At 50.3% G+C, this 15,347-nt stretch overlaps 1 protein-coding gene across 1 annotated transcript in view; it reads right to left on the bottom strand.

Moving 5' to 3' along the window:
* LOC311213824 (H(+)/Cl(-) exchange transporter 5) overlaps nt 1-3,305 on the bottom strand; it is a 42,551-nt gene extending 39,246 nt beyond the window's left edge. Inside the window, exon 1 of the mRNA XM_084294080.1 lies at nt 3,227-3,305. Coding sequence (XP_084150206.1) covers nt 3,227-3,230 — 4 coding nt within the window. The 5' untranslated portion in view covers nt 3,231-3,305. The remainder of the gene's footprint in view (nt 1-3,226) is intronic.
* Between the last annotated feature and the right edge of the window lie 12,042 nt (nt 3,306-15,347).

Below are 15,347 nucleotides of genomic sequence, written 5' to 3' on the forward strand. Positions count from 1 at the left end.
CTTGGAGAAAAGTTATATTTCTCTAAAGAGTAAAGCAGCTAAGCACACAGAAGCAGGCAGCCTAACCCCCTACTTAATTTCCAGCAAGTTTCTCACAAAGCCCACGTATTTAGCAGTATAATGTTTTCTAGAACCAGGCTGGTGATGGAATACTTTCCTTACCCAGTCAACACATGGGTTTCTGATCTTCCTGTTATATTTGCTGAATACCTTCCACATTGTTTGCTACAAAATATCCCAGAAAATCTTTTTTAAAGTGTTATTGTAGCACATGTTATTACAAAGGCAACTTTATGTATCCTCTGTAGATCTTAGTACTAGTAGATCTTGATTTCTTAATTTCTTAATTTCTTGAGAGTTTTCTGCTTAATTGCCTGAATTCGGCTGAAAAAGAGCCATACAGAGACACAGGCAGCTTGCAGGGAAGACAGCTCTGTGCTGGAGAACTACAGGACATTTTGCCCTACTCTACAGCTAGGTCTTCAGATAACAACAGCGTGCTGCAAAAGCCACCTTCTGTGCAGACAGTCTCTTCGCTGCTGAGGAAATCCTTGATGGTTTCACATGGTTAAGCACGCGGGGACAGGCATCTTGCAAGACTCAGCTATACAGAAGAACAACAACTATGAGATAACACTACCAGTGTCACCACAACAAGCCCTCAAATAACGGTTAAGGTCTTTTCACACCACTTCACAGTGTCCAAGCATTCCCCTGACACTGTAAGTACTAAACAAACTTTGGCAGCTTAAACAGGAATGGGCATATAACATCTAAATCATCTGCTTTACAGCTTCCCATCATCACAGTTACCTTAACTGTTGCGTCTACTCTGTACCATGCAGTAGGCACCCCAAGGGCCCTGTGGAAGCTCACTCATCTGTTTTGCCTTTGAATGCTGTTCAAACTACATTTCGGAGACGGGTGGTCTCCTTGTACTTCCATTCTCAAGGGACTCATTCAGAAAATGATCTTCCAAAATCAGGGTTTGCAGTACTTCAGAAATAAATACAGATGAAGCTACGCTGCATAATCAAAAGAGTAAGTTGTTATATCAGCATGAATAATTAAAAACATGATGGAAAATATATATACATGTAAATATTCAAACTCACGCACCCGATGACAAATTTTGCAGTCAGGGACTGAGCCCTGAATTCAAAGTCACGGACAAACCAGATGGATTAGTTCAGGGCCAGCCTGATGGCAACATCAGCCAGCCTCAGTTCTTTCCTTGTTAGCACTCAGTTTGGAATGCGGCCTGCAAGCACAGCCTAAGAGGCAGCTCCTTACCAAAGAGGCTCCCCACACCATTAGACTTCATCCACTTCAATTTTTCCAGGACACCTAAGTGAAGCTGCCCACAAAGGCCATGAAAGTGAAGGCCTAGGAACACTGGGTGTTTGTCATATTGCATGGATCAGCTGTATCCCTACATAAAAATTGTAAAGATGATGAATTTGAGGGGGCAGGTTTGCCACCTTTCACCAGTGACTATATACCACCCGATACAGGTGTTGCCTTCCACATGACTCCAGCAACAACGACGGAGCAAGAAAATTAGGGAACACATGAGAAGGAAAGAGATAATACAGGATAATGCAGGTGTTGGGGCTGAGGGGCACAGGGTGGATACAGGGAAAAAGTGCAGAAAAAACAGGTCAGCCTTAAGTACCCACAGAGCTGAAGAAAGCACCTAGCTCAGAGGGGAGAATGCCACCACCAAAGCCCAGACATATTCTTGAAAATACTTATTTACAAAACCATTCTGAGGTAAATAAATATATCACCTGCAGTTAAAATCCCTGTGCCAACCCATACTGTAGTAGTGCAAGCCTACAGGCTGTGAAAGGTGTTTCCAAGCTCCCTAAGAGCAGGTGGCCCTCCACAAGAACAAAGCCACCTGCCACTGCCCCACTGCAGAGCTGCTGCATGCTCAGGGACACGGCCCCAAACAACGCCTGGTGCAGGCATTCAGCTACCAGCTCCCTGGTAGCTTCAGTTCATGACTCACAAAATCCACAGAATGACTGAAGGAAATTTGCTGTTATGTTTTTAAGTGTGTATGGTATATGAAGAGCAGAGAAGGTGCAATGCAAGTATATAAATAAAAATTAAAAAAAAAAAAAAAACACAAACATTTGGTGTCAGATGTTCCTCCCAATCCATTTCAGCTTTTGGAGTTCACAGAGAACAACAGTTTTCCACAAAATCGTCGACACACCAAAATAAAACAAACAAACAAAAAAAAAACCACCAAAACAAACAACAAATACCAACTAAAAAAAGACAAATCCAAAGCTCAAATATATTTTAGTGCAACCTATTTTAAGGTCTTATGCCAAAAAACATCACCTATCACCATGCAGAGGACAGGAGACTATTTTAGAAAGTGGCGGTTCAGCAGGCAGTTCTGGCAGCCAAGAAATTGATTAGCCCACGGCATCACAGTTAAAAATCATTATCTATTTCATATTGCTGTTGTTCAAATGGTATTTAAACAACAACAACGAAAATCCTGTAGTTTTCAAGTTCTTCTGTGAAGAAATTGGAAAAAAAAAAAGTTCTATTGAAATATTCCAGCCACGTACCAGCATTTGCAGTCCAGTCCCACATCCCTACTCTGTCTACTAGGTCAGGAGACCAGTTTGGCTGATAGCAGAACTAAACAAGAAGCATCTTGAAAATTAGGAAATTCTGCTGATTATTAGCATTTTACAAACACCTGCTTTGCACGAGTATGAAAAATTAAATACTTTATTTCATTCCGCTTACAAAGAGATTTGAGGAACAAGTTTCAAGATTAATAAAGGCTTTAAAACTTCGACAAACCAAAGCTAACAACATCCAGAAGCTGGTTACATGTATCGTATTAAAAGACTGCCAAATTCTGGCTGACAGATTTCTCACCCTGTCTATTCCTGGACGCCTCCTCAGACAGGATTTTTCTTCAAGCACCCAAACAAATCAAGAGGGAAGCCACCTGTGACCATTTGCTCTTCCAGCAGAATCAGAAAAAAATGAAAAGAGAGTGTTCTTCTCTAGTGCTAAGCAGCACTCTGTTCTTGGACTACAGACCACCATCCTCTGTAAATATCTGCTGGGAAGTCCACATCACAGCAAGCTGGTTAGTCCAACAATCACTGCAAGCTTTCGATTCTGAGCACCAGCATACATCCCCAGGAGAGGTGAACCAAAATTAGGAGAGGATTAGGAGAGGATTTACCCATCAAACAGCTTCAGTATCTTCTCCACAGGCTCAGTTACTCCTTCCTTCACTCTGATGCTTCTCGGAGCTGTAAGCTGGAAAAGAAAAAGTAACTTGCTCAGGTGAGTAGACACAGGTGGGACACCCAGCCTTTACTAGATGATGAACTGCCAGCAGTAAATGTCAGTTCTATGATTCAGATCCATGCAGTAGTAAAAGGGAAGGCCCCTATTGAAGTTGTGTCAAATCTCATTAAGAACATCACTGCGCTCACTAAGGGAATTGACGAATTTGCCCATTTCGTGTTTCTCTTAGTTTACTCCTGTCAGCTTTGCCAAGAGTTCCTGCTTCTTACCTCCATTTCTAGCACCAGCACAGTATGGACTAGAGAAGACCAGTTTAATGTTAGCTGACACAAGCATTAAGCCCATACTGGAAAGAGAGGTAACACAGTGGGACAGGTAAATCAACAGACTTAAAAAACAGCTTTTAGCTCTTAACTATATTTTGAAAACTTATGTTTGAACCTGGAACACAATGTGACAATGAAAGAGACAATTTTCATTTCCAGTAGCAGTTTCTAAAATGTTTATAGGAATTTAGCAGATAACACCGTTTTCCCAAGGAGTAAGGAATACAGACTCCCAGAACACGTTCCTTACAGACTGAGAAGATTCACATTTCTTCTGGGAAGAACCCAAGCCTGAGCAATGGACTGCATATAAAGCCTGATTTAGCAGATGGCTAAACATTGCTGAGGGAAGTCATTCTCACACTGTTTTAGTTTAAACCTGCCTTTCCACCTTGCTATTGAGAATCAAGTTTTAGATTGATGCAGCCTGAGAGGTTCAGCACCAAGAAATCACAGTGGAGGAGAGGAGGGAGGGAAGTTTCCCTCAGTCATCCCACCCAACGCAGGCAGCAAGCTAGAACTAAGTAAGATGCTTTGGATCCTTCCCCTCCCCAGCCTACCCCAATACCTCACATGACTGAGCACTTCAAAGCAAAGAACTGGCAAAAGGCTGGTGTGGACTACGCTGTGTCCTCTTAGCAAACGCAGCAGGATCCTCCAGCTGCTTAGGCACTGCTGTAGGATGCCCGATCCCAGGGCGCTAGCTCCTCCTCCCTGCTGACACCTACCCTACACTTCAGGTCACCTGAGACAAGCCCGAGCCTGGAGGATTCCTACGTCATCATCACTGCTAAGACCAGCACTTGGATAACACACGCCCTTTTTGTTCAAGCTTACCTTGAACAGTTTGATTTCTTAGCAGATAAAAAAGCAAGAAACCAACAGCCTAGCGATCCTCCTCCAACTGCCTCTCCTCCACATCATGAGATAGTTCTCTCAGAGCAGTGTGACTGAAATTCTATTACCAACATACCTGGCTAATCACCACGAACACATCCTCATTATTTATTAGCTGTTCACTCCCATCCTTGGTGACAAGACTAGCAATCTCGCCTCCCATATGAGCCACTTCACCTTGTCAAAACAGAGTAAGGAGATACAGCACACGGTTACACGTTTAGCTCTGAGCAATCCCCACCAAGTCTCAAATACATGTTTTGAGACACACAGCTCTGCCTCGCTGGGGAGAGGCTGCAGGAGGCTTTGTTGGATGCTTGGAGAGGCATCTCTGCCACAGAGCACCAGTTTGCAGGGAGAGTTTTCCTGCACTGCACAGCTGACAACACTTCTAGGGGGAAATGCAGCTATTCCCAGTTCACAGCCTGCCACTTCCAAAAACCACTGCTGCAAGGTGCAAACTACTGTAGTCACAACATACCACTGTTCCTCCAGCAGCATACTGGCTTACCTATAGCTTTCTATGGCATTTTTTTTTAGCCAGAGGAAGAAAACAAGCAGCCATCCTTCATTCACAACCCACCACGAAGGACAAAGGCCACCCAGAGCCAGCTGTGCTGCCATGAGCTCAAGCAGGCAAGGCGAGCTCTCTCTGATCCCCAGCAGCAAGCTGCAGACCTTGACTGTAACTACCACCAGAACCAGGTAGGGGTAATTTCAGCAACCATTTCCAACAGACCAGGAGTATCACCAGAAAGATGAGGCTGCAGCTGCCTGAACACCCGCCAGCTGGGCTGCTACAGCAGGTGGCATGCAGCCACTTAGACCACACCAGCCAGGAGGTGAATCTAAACCATGCCCACTCCTATGGCTGTTCACAGCAATGTGTTACCTACTGATGCGAAGATATTCGTACCAAGCAGCTTAAAGGCCACGCTGCCATCCTCAGTACGATGGGAATGCAGACACAGCAAAACACGGATTGCTGTCTTCAAGCTGCACTACGTTTGCAAACCATTTCAACCACTGGAAACAGAAACACAAGGCTCTCAGTAGCACCATCAGCTTCCTCCGGTGTTCAAACCCACACTCCAGTTCTTCCACCAACAACCAAGGAGCTTCAGGAGCCAACTAAAAGTTTTGAGAGTAATCTTCAAGGATTGGTATGTCAAAACCCACAATTCTTCTGCACAACTGCCAAAATGATCATAAGAAAGCCACGGGAGGGGGAAAAAAAGGCCAGCTCAAAGAATATTCCTGTACACCAACATCCTAGAGGACAAAGCCAAAGCCTAATCTTTAGGAAGCATTACAAATCCTTTCTTGTTCAAGCCCTCCACCAAAACTACTGCAATTATAGTTTCAATTTCACTGAATATCTGAGCTGGAAGGGACCCACAAGGATCGTGAAGTCCAACTCCTGTGTCCCCAAAGGGCCACCCAAAACCCAGACCCTGTGTCTGAGAGTGTTGTCCAAATGCTTCTTGAACTCCACAGGTTCAGGACTGTGCCCACGTCCCTGGGGATCCTGTCCCAGTGCCCGACCCCCCTCTGGGTGCAGACCCTTTCCCTAACCCCCATCCTGACCCTCCCCTGTCCCAGCTCCATGCCGTCCCCTCGGGTCCTGTCGCTGCCCCCAGAGCTCAGCGCCTTCCCCTCCGCTCGCTGTGAGGGAGCTGCAGGCCGCCATGAGGCCTCCCCTCAGCCTGCTCTGCTCGGGGATGAACAAACCCAGGGCTCTCAGCCTCTCCTCACACATTTTGCCCTCCAGACCCTTCACCACCAGTGCCTGGCGGGGGACGCGGCTCCTGCCTCCCGGCACGAAACGGGGGCACCACCGGGCGCTCCTGCGCTGCACAACCCAGCCCGAGCGTCGTCCGACGACCTCCCTGAGATTTTTTTTTTTTTCCCCAGGAGAAAGACCCTTTCGGTTTAAAAGAATAAAGAGGATTTCGAAACAGTTAAGGCAGAACCTGGCTTCATCTCCCGGTGGCCACCTCAGGGCCCAACGCCACCCTGCCTCCCAGCCGCTGCCTGCACCCACAGGGGGGGATGCGGGGCTGGGGCAGCCCCGGGGCGCTTCACCACCGCCCGTCCCCATCCCGTAGGCATCACCGCGACCCCTGCCCCTCACCTCCGCTCCGCCGAGCCCCGCCCCGGCCCCGGCCCCGGCCCCGCTCCACCGCCCCCCGGCCCTCCCCGCCCGTTCCGGTCCCTCCCGTTCCGGCCCCATCCGCGGGAGGCGCCATCTTGGGCCCGAGGGGGCCCCCTGCGGGCCGGCGCCTCCTGGTCGTAAAAGTTGTGAAAAGTCCCCAAAAATAAGCGCCCGTTCTGCCCCTAACTTCCTACAGCTAAATACATGCTTATAAATGCTGGGTCCATGTTATTATATATATATATATATAAATGGTGTGTGCCACGGTTTGGATTTAGGAGCAAAACAACGCTGGGAACACGCTGATGTTTTAGTTCTAACCCCACTCAGGGAGAGGGCAGTGGGTGAACATCTGTGTTGAACCTCGCTGCCTGATGAGTTAAACCTCCCCCCATCAACACACCAAATATTTACATAAGGTGTTAGTGCTTCCTGTGCCTAAAGGACCCTCAGACCACTTGTGCCTTAACCTTGGTGGCTCGGTATTTCGTTTGGTGTCAGGTCACCATGGTGGCCCCCTCAGGAGCAGGGTCCAACCTGTGCTCTGCACCCAGCAGCACATCTGCACCCAGGAATAACCCAGAGAGCCCAGGCAGGGATGTAGAGCGGGTACAACCCAGTATGTCACAGATGACTTTTCTCTGCCTCAGTTTCCCAAAAGCTGAGTCAGAGGAAGAGAATGACAAAGTTGTGAATGTTGGGAAAGTGTTTTGAGGTGCCTGGAAGAAACAAGCTGAAGGCATGCCACAGACTGCTACAGTGACAGCAGCCTGGATCAGAATCACCAGAGGCACTGGACTGGGAAACAGCTTCTCTGCTAACACCCTGCAAGTGTTAAACACCTCTGGAGCACAGCAGCAGCACATAGCTGGCAGCTCCCACGCCCCTGGGGGGGTCCAGGGAAGGCTCCGTCTCCTGTCACTCCCCTTTGCTCCTGTCTCCGAAGGGAACAAGCCTGGAGGAGAAAAGAGAATTTTAATGAGCCAATATAGTTGGGTTTTAGGACTGTTGCTTTTTGAGGCAGTGACTTGTGTCTCAGACTGGGGTGTCAGGGGCTGTGCTGTCCACTCCGGTGGAATGCTCTGCAGCTTTCATGAGTGCTGTCATACAGCATGTCCTACATCCAGCAAAACTCTGCTTCCTCCTTCCTTTTAGGCATCGGAACAGGCTCCCCAGAGAAGGGGTCACAGCACCAAGCCTGCCAGACTTCAAGAAGTGTTTAGACAATGCTCTGAGAAATATGGCCTGATTTTTTGGGTGGCCCTTTGTGGAGCCAGAAGCTGGACTTGATGATCTTTGTGCAGGTTTTACAGACATTTTCCCCCAGCCCCTCATACTCACCCTCAGTGTTGTGGCATCCTTAACCCCACTAAGCTCTTTGGAGCAGCAGCTGGGGGGGGTGAAGTGTCGTGCACCCAGCACCTGGTACAAATCATTCCCAGGCAGAATCCCCGGATTCTTGTGTGATACAGATTTTAAACAGCCTCCCCTATTGCAGCAGGCCACCAGATACCCCATCCCAGGTCCCTCACCCGTCACACCAGTCTATCCGGGAGCAGGCACCAGTACAGATGCTGGCAGCACTAGAGGGCAGCAATGGTGCAGCCAGCAGCAGCCTCCAGTCTGTGAACGGCCTCGAGCACCTGGCTTGCACTCCCCACTGTCCCCTCGGAGAAGTTTTTAATTCTGGCTGGCAGAATTAAATTTCCCTTATTCAAATTAATTTCCCTTATTCAGAATTAATTTCCCTTATTCAAAGGCTTCCACCCAGTGCCCAGTGTCCTGGTACCTTCAGGCCTCCCATGTCACTCCAGGTGGGGGTGAGATGTAAAGAGGGTGAATATCATGGTGGGGCTGGCAATGCTCATGTTTTAGGGATGTGGCAGTACAGACACTGGTTTTAGCATAACAGCTGCCATACAAGATGGCATGGGCATCATGCCATGTATGTGAAAGTCCTTTAAAAGAAGAAAACCCTGCCACGAGTCCCGTAGGGGTGAACCCTGGATTTTTCTGATCTTCTGTGATTACACAGCTTGGCCAGGTTCCCCCAGTGATTAGTGGTAAGAAATGAACACCAGCTCCTCTGGCCTCAACTCCAGGCTGTGCTACTGGACACAGACAGCCCCACCACATCCCTGTACTATCCCACAGCATGAGCAAGATGTGGTACACCCAGTGTTCTCCTCTTTAGACATGCACTGGGCTGGTGCATGTTCTTGGCTGCTTCCAAGGGAGCTGAGGCTGCTGGATTTGGCTTTCCACCTTCTTCCACCCATGCTCAGTGCATTGGGGTTGATGGGGAGTAGCAGGCAGCCAACAGCTCCCTCCCTAGAGATGGCCAGCTTGGCACAGGCAACCTCTGTGCTCTGCCCAGAGGCCCAGCACACGGTAAGGGCTCTCCTGCCCTGGTTGCTCTTCTGGTCTCTTTCTCACTCCTTCTCTGAGTTACTGACCCAGGCCTGTGCAGTCCTTTGCGGAGCTCCCATGGGACTGGCAGCCCCAGCAGGTGCCATCTCAGCATTCCTCCTGCTGCTGGCTGTCCTCCTCTTGTACAGCTCCCACCCACAACTGCCTGCCAGACTCCTTGACAAGAGTCCTGAGGCAGGCTGAAAAGCTCCCATCAGGGTGTTTTCAGGTGGGAAAAGAGATTTTCCCATTAAATAGGCTTCTCGTTTATTCCTCCTGGAAATCGGAATTTATTTTTTCACTTGCATAGTATGCAAAAGGCCTGGAACAACCAGAGAGAAAGGTTCACAGGGTGGTGAACCTTGGAAACCTCAGCAGAAAACAGACTTTCTGCAAAGCAATGGTCTCTGGGAGAGAGGAGCAGGGGTGTGGAACTAGGGAAGAATGGAAAGGAGAGGGGTCTGCTCCACGATGCCATTGTCATGCCCTTCTTAGCAGAGAAAAGCAATTCTGTGCTGCCTGTCTGGGCAGCTCAATGGGGGAACAGAAACCCAGACTTGGAGGTACTCACAGACAGCTGCAGACACGCACAAACAATACACATACCAAGGAGCCAGGGAAGGGAAAGGCAGGCAACTTCAACCCATTTTCCTGTCCATTGTTTTCTATGCTACTTGCCTGAGAGCTTCACCAGAAGAAAAATTCCTCTGTCTGAATGTGAAAGTCAGACCCATCATATGAAGGCAGTGACAGCCCCACAGTTGCCTGTTCTGTCCCTAGCGTGCTGGGAAAACGCTTGTTTTAGGGAAACAGGAAGCCCTGAAATAGCAGAAGCTGGAAACACGTGGCTGGCTGGGGCTGACAGGGAGGTGAGGAGCAGGGCCGGGAGCATCCAGCATCCTGACACCCCCTGTGCACAGCAAGATTTGCTCCTCAGCATCATCTTGTGCCTTTTCCTCACCTGCCATTGTGCTGCCCACCTTGTTCAAGACCCTGGGATGAATTCCTGCCACGCTCTGAGCAACACTCAATCTGGAATCCCACCTGGAGAGAACACCCAGAGAGAGGCGCAGCCTCTTGCTGCTGCTTTTCTGCACTTTCTGCTGCTGCCTGTCTAATGCAGAGCTCAGTCACATGCATCCCCTGTGCTGGGGATAAACGGAGACAATCCTCAGGAGAGAAACAACCGGCTTCTTCAGTGTCTCTGCAAGGACGTTGTTCAGGGACAGAGCTGCTGGCCCTGTGATGCAGACAGAGCAGAGGAACCCTTAGACATGTCCAAGCTACCCACACAGAGGAAAGAGCAGATTCTCTGTGCTATGCGAGGCTGCAGGGAGGATGCTGCAGCACCTCCTGCTGCTTTATGTACATGGTATTTGTATGTGTCATCTATCAGCAATTTGACTCAACATTGATCTTCCAATTACTGACAGCCAGCGCACATCTGGGAGACAGAAGATGTCAAGGAACATGTCCAAAGCAAGCAAGCTTCACAGCAAAACGTGAGAAGAGTTGAAGTTTAAATTCTAAACATATCCTACAGAGGTAGGACAGACAGGACAAGAAAACTCAAGTGATACAGTGGGGAAAGAAGCACGTGGCTGGTCATCGTACTAACAAAAACAATTAAAAGAATTATGAAAGAAAAGGTATTTCAGATACAAAGATCAAATAATACGAAAAGGCTGCACACCTCTGAGTGCAGAAAATCTGAGGTAAAGAATTTGCAGGCTTAGCTGGTGGGCTTGGATGCAGGCTTGATGCCAGAGGGATGGTGACACAGGACTAGATCATCCTGGTATTAGTTTAATTAGTTTAATTGTGAGGTTAATGTCATCTAAGCCAGCAGGGAGCCTGAGCATGGATCAGCTGTGTTCTTCTGTTCTCCCTCAATTTTGCCCTAACCTGAGCCAGCCTTTCCAACATCAGACAAAGGGTTTTGGCAAGGATGGAAATCAGGCTCGTGCCCCTGGTTCGGGGCTGGTTGACATTGCTGTTGGTAGGGAATGCTGGAGAGCAGCTCCCAAAGAAGTAGGAGGAAGCCAAGAGAGACAGGATAACCTTCCTGTGCCATTGTCCCGTGCCACAGGTAAGCTTTGCCATTGAATGAGATTCCTCTGGCCAAGAGACAAGCGACACTTGTCCATTCCTTGTCTCCAGGGACGGCCAGCAGCCAACCCTTGTCCTTAGCAGAGCAGAACAATCCAGGGAAGTGACCTAGGGAGGTGAGGAGACAGGATGCTGTGCTGGCTGCTGCTGCCTGTATTGTGCCTTTGGATACCTTGGGGATGAAGTCAGCCCCCAGATATCACTGCTCTGCAGTCTGTACAGGCGGGCGTCGGAGACAGCACTGCGCTGCTCACTGTGGGGATGAAGCTGTTCACTGAAGGAGTTCACACAGGGAAAGTCCCTCAGGCTCTGGTTGGAGCAGAGATGCAGCTCACAGGCCCTAAAGCATCCTGAAATATGGCCCAGGAGAGATTCACTGTTCACTGGCAAAAATCCTGCTGAGGGCTGACGTAGCTGGGGACGCCTCTGTGGGCTGTAAAGGATGCTGCAAGGTGACTGGGGAGAAGCATGCTCAGACTGGCTTCCTGAACACCTTGTGTTTGATGAAGACCTCACATTTCAGCTTTGCCAAATTCCTCCTGTTCTTCCTCACAGGTAGGAAGTTCCTGAACTCACCATGGCTGTTAAAGCCCCCAGCTTCTTGCATTACCTGTAAGGGTCGCTTTGCTGTGTTCTACAGCCACATTCCCTTCGCTCGCAGCGGAGATCCGAGCTCGTCAGCCCAAATGACAGCTCTCCTCACAGCTCTGCTCCAACCAGCCTCCCTCCTGCTGGCTGCTCTGGGGAATTTCCAGCACGATGATGACCTCTGAAATCCCTAGTTCCCTATGTTCCTCACTGGATCCCTCCGTGGTTTCACATCCTGCGGCATCACTGCTAAGATCTGCTGTCTCCAAGGTGGAAGCTGTGGTCAAGGCCAGTAGAGAGATGATGGTGTGGTGTCTCTGGGCTACACCACCCCTTTCAGTTCTGTGAAGGAAGCTTGTTTCCGAGGAGCTGTTGAATCAGACGAAACCTGCTCTTATTTTGCCCCTTGCCTAGGTGCAGGTTCCCACTGCAGGAGGTAAAGCCACCCCATATAACACAGAGGGGTGACTCTGGGGTGGCCAAAGGCCACTGATGTTTTACAAGAGAGATGGCTGGAGGCAGGCAGGGTCACCATGCCAGTCTTCCCTTGCTCCTCAGGATTGGCTTGCACCCCAAGAACCTGTATCTGCCTGTGATGATCAGGCACAGTGAGGGGTGAGCATCATGAGCCCTGCAGATGATGCCAGGGCTGAGGACAACAGCCCCCAGGCAGGGAGGGGAGGGCAAGGCAGGGGCCTCGCAGCGGCAAAGACAAACTCATATCATAAAAACATCACAGGATGGGCTGGGGAGGGGGAGAGCAATGAGCCGTGCTTTTGGGAGGGGAATTACAGGGAGATCTGCTTCCTGCCCCCAAGCACCTCTCCAAGAGACAGAGAAAAAAAAAAAAAGAAAGCATGCCAAAAAATATGCTCTTACACCAGGACATGAAACTGCCCTGTATCTCCCTTTTCCATAAACGTGGAAAGATCCCCCCAAAACATGCCAGAAGATTTGTCAGAAAAGAGAAGCAGCAGCAGGCATCATCCCTAGGGTTAGTTATCTCCCCAAATAGTTACAACGTTTTGCATCACCGTGGCCAGCCCAACTGTCTGGAGCTCTAGATACTTCCCTCCCCATAAAGGATGTGGTTACTCTCTGAAACACAGCGTGGTGCACAAGTCCCCAAGCCAGCGAGAGCACCCAGCCCTGGGCAGCACTGTACAAATACACTCACTTGGCTGCTGGATGGGAGAGCACTGCTGGTGGGGCTCAGAGCAGGACCACAGGCAGTCTGGAGAGGGTTGGAAAGCTCTGGTTATGTGTGAATGAGGGAGAAGTGTGAGGGAGAAGTCCATTAACCTGTAATTTATTTTGAAGAACAGCGGTAACTCCTTTTACCCTCCACTGAGGTGGGGGAGACCTCTCCACGAGGGAACAGCTTCATCAAGGACCATCTGAGGAAGGACGTCCTGCTCCATCAGCCTCCATACAGACAGAAGGCATCTGCGTGCCTGTCCTCCTCCCCACAAACCTGAAGGGAGGCCACCATACAACAAATCTTTCTGTGGGCCACCTCTTCTAAATCTCTCACCTCCATCCCAACACAGCTGTTCAGGCCTCCAGGATGCCAGCAGAACTGTTCCTCTGTTATCTCGCGTGGCGGCTGGAGCTAAATGCCCCCAGCCTGGAGCTGGAGGGACTCAAAGAGAGCCTGTATGAGACCTGCTGCTAGGGCAGTGCCTGCTCCACAGGTAAACAAACCCCCTGTTCTCTGTGAAGGCTATGTTTGCAGCTGAGCTTGTAGGAAAAGGTGCAGGCAGGAGGCTGCGATTGCCTTGGCTCTGGTTAGCCACTTCCCGTCCTTTGTCAGCCCCGCATGTGCTGCGTTCTTGCTGCTAAGAAAACACGAAAAGGGTTACCAGGCAGCAGACCGCACTGCAGCGAACACACACGGCTGGAAGCCTCGCAGACGCCCTGCCTAGGGCTGGGTGTCCCCCCGGATGGCAGGGTGGGGGCTGCTGCTCACTTTCCCTGCCTCTGCTTCCCGTGCCCTGGCCTTACCAGCCTCGTAGCATGGGCTGCATCGACGTGGCCAACCTGACTCGAGGGGCTGGATGGCCAGGAAACAACCAAGCTCCTCTCCTAGAGCACCCACAACAAACAACCCCTGCAGCACGTCACGGCGTTATTTTGCTGCAGGGGTGTATTCAGAGCAGCAAATTTTGGGGGTTGAGAGTATTTACATATATATGCAGTTGCTTAGCAACAGTTGCGGCACTATTGCAAAGCCAGCGAGCAGCAGCTGGGGCTGTGGCAGCGCGGGGTGCCCCAGACGAGCACCCAGCACCACGGCCACTCCATGGGAGGCCACGCAATCGGCCAGCGAGGTTTTATTAACACCCTTCCCACACGTGCACGTAACGTGTGAGTGATACTCACAGGGAAAATGGGACCGTGGGTGGAATAAACACCACACTCAGAGTTAGAGCGTGCAGGGGTGAAACTCCTGCACATAATGAATCAGAGGGGAAAAAAAGCACCCCCAGTGACATCAAGGGGCTCTGCCATCACCGGGCACCCACTACGCAGACAATGTGAGCAATCTTGGCAGCTTCTGCTGCCCTGGCCCCTCTGGTGTGGGATGAGTCTCCCTGCAGAGCAGGGTGCTCCACACCCCAGGACAGGATCACGGGAACGCTTTCAAGCAGCATCGCCCCCTCCAGCCCCCCAGCACCACTGTCACCCCCACCCTTGAGCTGCCCTTTGAGGGCTCAGGGGTCCGTTTTGGGAGGCAGCTCTGCAGCCACATCACCCAGCATGGGAAGAGCAATGGCAGAATTTGTCCCATGCACAGCCTGCCCTTTGCCGGGCTCTGCTCCGACAGCTCACAAGCCCTGCTGCTTCCTTGCCCAAGTGCTCGAGTTCACCAGATCAGCGTTTTGTCAGCAGACTTCTGGGACAGAATTAGCACCCGAGCTGCCTGACTTCATGACCAGTAGCCTCGACATCAGCGTATCGCGTAAACCAAGGGGTGAGGGGAGAAGCTAAATCTGTCTCATTTCCTGCTCAGACAATTGCAACAGAGCTGTACATGTCAGTGCTTCACCAGGACGTCACAGGGAAGGAAGGGCAGCATCGACGGCTGAAGCAAGCAGCCTCCCCCCACCCCAACGTCTCCCTGTGTTCCTCCCAGTCATCACGCTACTCAAAGGGCAGCCTCTCTGTAGGGGAAAATTCTGTGCAGGGGAAAACCCAAATGAAGCATCAGCAGGGCCTCTCCCCTAGCGAGCAGGAGCTGCTAAGAGCAGTGTCTGTATGCGGTGTTACCCACGGACATCTTCACCTTTCCAAACATATCAGGAATAAACACACAGCTGCAAACCTGGCTCCATGGCAAGGAATCTTGTTCTCTTCTTGTTTCTTTAGGCCAGTCAAGAAATACGCCCTACAATGTCCTTTCAGGGTAAAATAGATGGCTCATCACCTCCTCAACAGATGGAGGTGGAACAGAGGGGATTCTGCCCCAGGCACTTTCCTCCTGTCCCACCCTCACCTCAGGTGGCTTCCCCATGCTGCCAAGGCAAGGGCAGAGAGGACCACGGTGTCCCCGTGGAGTTCCCCAACCC

Source organism: Netta rufina (assembly GCF_964035555.1).
Source record: "Netta rufina genome assembly, chromosome: 12".
Lineage (NCBI taxonomy): Eukaryota > Metazoa > Chordata > Aves > Anseriformes > Anatidae > Netta > Netta rufina.